General features: G+C 41.7%; 1 protein-coding gene and 1 pseudogene across 1 annotated transcript; one reads left to right on the top strand and one right to left on the bottom strand.

Moving 5' to 3' along the window:
• Nucleotides 1–395: 395 nt before the first annotated feature.
• Nucleotides 396–1,395, top strand: LOC114885428 (annotated as a pseudogene).
• Nucleotides 1,396–3,568: 2,173 nt separating this feature from the next.
• DPPA3 (developmental pluripotency associated 3) lies at nt 3,569–7,426 on the bottom strand. Its single transcript, XM_029204337.1, has 4 exons — nt 7,345–7,426; nt 5,016–5,251; nt 4,594–4,632; nt 3,569–3,706 (listed from the first exon to the last, which is right to left on the bottom strand). The coding sequence occupies exons 1-4, from the start codon at nt 7,424–7,426 to the stop codon at nt 3,569–3,571; spliced, it is 495 nt and encodes a 164-aa protein (XP_029060170.1).
• Between the last annotated feature and the right edge of the window lie 651 nt (nt 7,427–8,077).

The raw sequence follows: 8,077 nt of genomic DNA on the forward strand, positions 1-8,077 counted from the left end.
AGGAGATTTTAATTTCTCTGCTACCATAAACTCACGACAAATACCTGAAAGCAATTCTGGAGCGTATATGAGCTTAACAGTGTGTCAATATCCCTGAGTCTCCCCAACCCTTTCCTAATAAAAACATGCTTGCTTTTTTTCCTTATCTCTCCTAAATCTACTCCTTGGTGATTATCTGTTCACATTCTAATCATAGTATTAAATGTGTAAAAATAGAGTACTGGGAGAGTTAGACTTTGTTTCTCCAGGGAACATGAAGGAGTAAAATATTCTGGACTTGGGACTTCCCTGGCAGTCCAGTGGTTAAGTTACTCCTTGCTGCCACTGCAGGGGATGCGGGTTCAGTTCCTGGTCGGGGTACTAAGACCCCACATGCCACATGGTGCGGCCAAAAAAAAAAAAAAGATACTGTATATTATGTGGGGCTGTCAGACCCACAGGGGAAAAGACATTGGCAATAGGTTGACCAGACACCATACAGCGGAAGTGCCACGTGAGTATAGAATTAGACTAAGGAACCCTGGGTGCTGGATCCTGCAGGATGTTCCAGTTACCAGCTATTAAACCAAAAACACCCCACAGCTCTTAAAAAAATTTTTTTGATGCCAGAGTCTGTGCTTTTAAGCACATTTATATCTCAAAACAAAACAAGGAATCACATCAATTAAGACTATAATCAACCAATAAAACAATATTTTTCATAAAACAAAAATGCTAAATTCTGATGGTCTTATAACTATCACTTATGTGGTTACTTAAAAACCTTAAATCATTTTCATATACATTACCACCTTTGACTTACATATAACTGTAAGCTATATGGGGAAATTGATCCCCATTTTTGTTTTGGGTGCACTGCACGGGATCTAGTTCCCCGACCAGCACCCCTTGCATTGGAAACACAGAGTCTTAACCACTGGACCTCCAGGGAAGTCCCTTTTTTTTTTTCTTTTTTTTTAGATAGGAAAACTGAGAACCAGGGAGAATAAATTACTTGCCCGAAACAACAGGGAGTAAGCAGCAGATCCACAGGTTTTGTTTGTTTTAAAATTTTTTGGCTGTGCCACAGCATGTGAGATATTAGGTCCCTGACCAGGGATCGAACCAGCACCCCCTGCATTCGGTGAAGTGGGGACGGGATAATTTGGGTCCATGTGACTTTGACTTTGACACTGTCCAACCCTAGCCCCTTCACAGCCTCTAACCCTTCCCAAAACACCGGAAAAACTCCCTCATCATTTTTCTCCCTCACAGATTTTGGCACTCAGGTGAACCCAGTAATGTGGGTGTGTTTTCCTAGGTTTTCGTCCTGCACCAAGAAACTGGGGCTGGAACGATACTTTTTGTCATGTTCCTCACAAATCAATTTGCAAGGTGATGAAGATCTACTTCTGAATGGAAGTCTCCACAGAAATGAGTTCTTTGCATTATGGGTAAATCTTGCATAAGAGATGCCAGCAGAACGTTTTCAGGAGGCTGTCACCTATTCCACTGATGAATCAGTTCACACACTCATTCATTGTTTCATTCATAAAATGGAAGTTTATTTCCATGTGCCAGGAACTGTCCTGGAGAGGTCCTTCTGCAGACAGATGGAAGGGTCATGGGCCTCCAATGCTTAATTTCTATGAAGGAGTTAGGTACTTGTTATGGGCGGACTTGTGTCCCCCAAAACTCATGTTGAAGCCCTGACCCCCAGTACCTCACAATGTAACTGTATTGGGAATAGGGCCTTTAAAGAGGTGACTAAGTTAAAATGAGGCCTTCAGGGCTTCCCTGGTGGTGCAGTGGTTAAGAATCCCCCTGCCAATGCAGGGGACACGGGTTCGAGCCCTGGTCCAGGAAGATCCCACATGCCGCAGAGCAACTAAGCCCGTGCACCACAACTACTGAGCCTGTGCTCTAGAGCCCGTGAGCCACAACTACTGAGCTCTCACGCCACAATTACTGAGCCCTCTCGCCTAGAGCCCGTGCTCCGCAACAAGAAGCCATTGCAAAGAGAAGCCCACGCACCACAATGAAGAGTATCCCCTGCTCACAACTAGAGAAGGCCCGTGTGCAGCAATGAAGACACAACACAGCCAAAAAATAAATTTATTTTTAAAAAGTTAAAAAAAAAAGTGAAGGTATTAAAAGTAACATGCCTCATTTGTTTGAGGATTAGGGTTAATACATATAAAACAAACTTAGAACATTGCATAGGATTTAAAGTATGAAAACTTTAAAAGGACACTAAAGTAGAATGTATTTTGTTCACCCATGTTTTCGCATTATTAGATCTCACAAGCGTATAAACACGATTGCAACAAATAAGTTTTTTCACTAGTCAATGATTTTCAAATGCATACAGTACTCAAGAGGGCCTTGCCTCTAGGAACATCTTGCAAGTTTAACAAAACCTCAAGACCACCCACATTCACCCATGCTGTAGACCATGATGATTTGAGTAGTTCTAAGTAGGACAACCTCTGAAGACCTACTTTGGTGGATATTAATATTTAATATTCCTTTTTAACATCACTGTTGAACTTCTTTGCCATTTGTTTGCACAGTCCTCCAGGTTTGGGCTCTTTCTGTTTCTACATCATTCTGAATACCACCAGGTCTCTAGTTGCTTTGCAATTGGATTCTCTTTTTTTTGGCCACACCACGCAGCTTGTGGGATCTTAGTTCCCCAGTCAGGGATCGAACCCAGGCCCTGGGCAGTGAAAGCGCACGAGTCCTAACCGCTGGACCGCCAGGGAAGTCCCATGTACCCAATTCTTTAATATCCTTCTAAAGTGAACAAAAAGATAGTTGGAGGGCAGAAGATGAGTTTTATGTATCTCTTTTATCCCACAAATAAATCCAGGTCTGTGTACACTTAGGTTATGAAAGAAAATAACTGAACTAAAACACCATTGGGGCTGCATCTTCCCTTAGTATTATATACCACTATCATTCTTTCAATTCCCTCCAACCAAGACCAACTGATAACTTCTTCCAGGAGGTTAATATGTGCAAATATCTGTGCCCTTGTTTTCTAACCTTACCCAAATGTATAAACTTCCTTCCCAACAGGACAATATCACAAAATATTAGAATGCCAGATATTTACACCCTGGGAATGTGATGGGGATAAGTATTACTCATTTAATACATAGCCAGCAAAAACAAGTCTAAAATAAGAATTTTTTAAAAGGTACTCAAATAAGTCTCAAATTTTAATAAGATCCTCTATAAAGACATTTATTTGCTACTGAAAATTGAAACAGCACATCAAAAATTTTTATTGCAATTCAACGTGCTGTTCTAACAATGCTGTGGCCAAGCCACCCAATGTTATATTCTTCACTTTCCTTCCACACAAGTTAATTTGTTTCACAAAGTGGAACTAAAATATATTCAAGTCATTCAAATGCAAGCTACATAGATTCCTTATAAGTTACTGTATTAAGGTAGAAAAGAGATGCAAGAAAAAAAGACAACACAGAACTTATAGGTTATCAAAATATTGGTACACAATCTTTCTCAAGCTTCATAATGATCCTAAAATTACCAGGACGAAAAAATAGTACAAGAATAAGGTTTATGGTTCCTTCGACTCCGTGTCATAATTACTGTAATACTTATTGTTGTAATAATTCTCATAATTATCCTCAGAAGGATCTCTATGAAACCGGCAAAAACGACAGCTACATCTAAATCTTTGCCCTCTTGATTGAGTCTGGAAAAAAGAATGAAATGGATTAATTGGTTAACAATTTAAAATAATAAAGTACTTGTACACCAAAGAGTACTTGTACACCTCAAATCTAATGTTGGTTATTAGAAGAGACTTTGGAATATGGAACACTAAAAAAAAGGTCAAAATCAAAAAAGTTTTTGGGAAAAATGGATCGAAATGTATGGCTGCCAAAGAATACCAGATTGCCATTTTGTAATGCTAACAGCTACTGATTGTCAGTCAATAATATATTCCTGTACAACTATAAATGGAGTATAACCTTTAAAAACGGAATCACTCTGTCATACACCTGTAATTTATAATACTATATATCAACTATACTTCAATTTAAAAGGAAAATTACACATACACACACACACACACACATACATGCATATATATCAATATATACCTAGTGTCAGTTCTCTGAATGCCTTAAACGTGAGACACTCAACCAGCTGCTGGACACTGTGCTCAGGTGTTTGCCCTCTTACTACATGGTATTGAATATCATGTTTGTGACAGCAGGTGAAAAAGTACCAGCACAACATCAAGAGTGAACCTTCATGGAAACTACAGACTTTAGGTGATAATAATGTGTCAATGCAGGTTCATCACTTTAACACCGCGTAACTGGAAGATGTTGACAGCAGAGTAGGCTCTGAATGTCTGGGTTCAGGAAGTATATGTCCTTTCTGCTTAATTTTGCTGGAGACCTAAAACTGCTTGAAGAATATGACTTCATATATTTTTTTTAAAAAGCACAAATATGAACTGATTGCTCCAGAGTTTCTGAGGATTGAGAAAGTCCAAGCCAATTTGCCTTTCCTCCTCCCTCCCCAAACCACACACCCACCCACTTGTATAGTAAGGGAACTTCTAGTTACCTCAACATCATTCTGCCATGGTTCTCTTTCAGAGTCAGACTTCGTGGGAAGAAAAAAAATACATATATTACAAACTATCAAGGAAAATGTGGATTACTAATGCTACCCATGTAACATAAGAAGAGTTGGTGAGTCTTAAAACCCTAAGTGTTATTCACACCCCGCACTCATGAGTACAGTGGATGAGTGACCACTGCTGCTCGTTGCTATTTATATTATTTAACTTTTTGGAGGGGCCGCGGTCCCCCACCGGGGATCGAACCCTTGCCCCCTGCAGTGGAAGCGGGCGCCTGGAGTCTTAACCACTGGACCACCGGGGAATCCTCCCTGCCACCCCATCACTATTTACATCTTGACTTACGTGAGTGCCCCCCAACCCCTAGAGTGGGGCAGTGCTGCCTACCCAGACCACATAAACTCACCCGAGGAACTCCTTTGCCATAGCGTTTTTTAATGGATTGAATCAACCGTTCCATCTTATCCCTCCGATCGGTTAACACGGTCCTCACCCCTCTCCTATAGGGTATGTTTTCACCAAGTAACCGCCCAGTTGGTTGAGGTAGACATTCTGGTAGAATGAGTGGCAATTTGATACTGGGGCTGAGCGTCAATTTACTGAGGTTCTTTATTAACACTTCAGACATAGGTTCAGAGGCAACTGAAAGAAAAAAAGAAAGTTTAAGATCCATTAGTGCGAAGTGCAATATCCAGAAGCCACTTATCTCTTGCTCAAACTAGGTCTGCTCTTAAGCAGCTCAACAACGGACACTGGAAGTTTCCTCAGGGTGAAGATCCCAGATACCTCGGGCATTAACTAGCATGCCGCATGCCTTGAGAGCAGCCTAAGAATCCACTGTAATGGGAAACACTTCTCACAATAAAAAGTTGTTTTCTTTATGGGACTTCCCCGGTGGTCCAGTGGTTAAGACTCCGGGCTTCCAACGCAGGGGGCGCAGTTAGAGCCCTGGTCAGGGAACTAAAATCCCACATGCCCTGGGGTGTGTCAAAAGGGGAAAAAAAAAAGTGGTTTCTTTCCGTTATGGGTAGTTCTGAATGGTAGATGTTTTCCCATGGGGTCAAAAGGTACTTAAATATGATTCCAAGTGGAAAAACATGGAACAGAAACCAGGTATTGACAGTTTTTCCATTTTCATTTGTGTGATTTTTAATATAAATGCAGGGACATAAAGCACTAATGCAAGTCAAAATGTTTCAGTGTAACAAGTTTCAGCAGTTCACCTTTATAACAATTATAAACCTTTTTTTTTCTGGAAAATGAACATCTATGAAATAGACAAAGAAACCCCAAATATAACAGCCTCTCGCCAAATCCCCTATCCTTAACTAGTATGTCAAAGTGGCTGTTACCCTCACCAGTTCTACCCAGCTTTTTCATGCTGCTAGATCTTTCCACTCAAACGCAGTATTTTGAGAAATCATTCACTCTTGGGGCTTCCCCAGGGTGGGGTGGGGGGTCCAGTGATGAAAGCGCTGCGCTCCCAGTGCAGGGGACACCAGTTCCATCCCTGTCGGGGAACTAAGATCCCTCCGCTGCACTGCGCAGCCAACAAAACAAAAACAAAAACAGCCACCCCTCTTCCCATCCGAACAATCATGTAAATTTCATAAACACTAATCTCATCCAACAAGGCAGATAGCATTAATTTTCCCTGTACGTGAGAGTATTAGATACTGAGTCAGGATCCATTCAACTTCTAGGGACTTGTGCATATGGAAATAAAGATTCCAAGTTGTGGAATTGTCAGGCACTAAGGCAGATTCAAGGAATGGGAGAAACTGGCCGTATTATATACTCTCTTCATTACTTTTTTTCCCCTTTGACCAGGGTTCTTATCCTCAAGATGCAGGGGAGGCAGTTTAGATCTCGGAGGCAGAGGGCAGAATATAATGCCAGTGAGGACCCACCCAACTTCCTAGCTGCCCAGAGGGTGTTGGTTGGCTCCAGGTCATCTGCGGCCACCCTACACCATCCGTTCCCCGCCCGAGGTTAGGGTAATAAGATTTCATGCGAGGCCAAGCCAGGGAGGCCACGCCTGGGATCGTGTGCGGCTCCAAGGAGAGATGATTTGGGAAGAACCCTGGAAGGCAGGGAACCTAATTAGCAGTATTCCTGGAGCACGGTTTCTAAGCTCTCCATCGTAAGTCTTACTACTACTTATTTACATTACAGAGCACAATCACTGGCTTTTATAAACCCGCCCCTTCCTTCAATTTCTTCTGAAAAGCCATTTCCCTCTTTATTAACATTCCCAAAGCGTAAATTCAGCTGGAAAGCCAATCCCAGAAATGTTGGTGAAATTAAGAAAACCTTTAGGTCAAATTGAAGTTTAGGTTGCCTGTATTCTTTTCCCTTTACAATTCCTGATTGGAATCTATCGCTGATGGAAATACTGATCGCACAAGACACTGTGAGCCACCGTCTAGAACTGATTGCTCTTCCCCAGAAAATGTCCTTAAAAGGTTGACAGACTCCTGAGCATAGTAAGCAAACAATGCAGCTCCACACCCCTCCCACTTTTCTCCTCTTTTCCTGCCTTTCTTTTTTCTTTCTCTTTCTCTCTTTCTTTCTCCTCTCTCTTTCTTTCTTTAGAGGAGGGCCCTACACTCCCTGGCTCTCCTCTGCTCTGAAGAGGTTTACTTAACTGCATTTCTCTGTAAAAGACTGAAGTCAGTATAACAGAAAGGAAGGCAGCCTCTTACCTTTCTGAACCCCGGGTAAGTCTGGCTTACCTGGAATTGCCTGGGAATTTTCATCGATGGACATTTGAGGAGACTCCAGGGTCCAGGTTGGGTTAACCTCAGATGAATCCATTGGGAGTCTTGTCACAGCTTGAAACTTCCCCTAGACCTTTGGGTTCCAGTGGAAGGTGATGCTTTAGACTCAAATTGCTACAAAGTAGCTTGGAAGAACTATAGGGCTAAGAAAGAGGGAGAAAAATCCAAGCTAACACCCTGGTGAGAGAAGAATCCAACCTAAAAGTCTAGGTCGTGTTTCCTCTTAAAAACTACAGACAAGCCAATCAGCCAGCCTGTTGTAATGTAAATGACTAACGAGTAAAAGGATAAGGCTAGTTGGTGGGCGTAGTCCAATTAGTGGACTAATAGGATAATCCTTCATCTGCTCTGTATTAAAATAATCATGCCCTCTGTCAAGTAGGCTGGAAATTTTATAAAGAGCCTCTGTGGTTGTGTCTTCCTGAGGTTGCCTTAAAAATCCTTTTTTCCCCTCCAACTCTCCTTCTGGAGATGGCTACTGGTTTGTGAACTGGGCTTTAAGTGTTCTAGTACAGGGAGGAGAGGGCAGTTTCCCTCCAACTGCAAATTAACTCCCAATTAAGTTAATGGCAAGTTTCCTTAGTTTTCTTTGCCTGACTCATCTTAAACCTTTGGATGCTAGTAAGGCAAAGGAGAGGAGAAATAAAGGATCCTTATAAACAGTTTAATAGCTTGGTATTTTATGAAT

This window comes from Monodon monoceros, unplaced genomic scaffold (genome assembly GCF_005190385.1).
Source record: "Monodon monoceros isolate NGI ecotype Baffin Bay Population unplaced genomic scaffold, NGI_Narwhal_1 Super_Scaffold_6, whole genome shotgun sequence".
Taxonomy (NCBI): Eukaryota; Metazoa; Chordata; class Mammalia; order Artiodactyla; family Monodontidae; genus Monodon; species Monodon monoceros.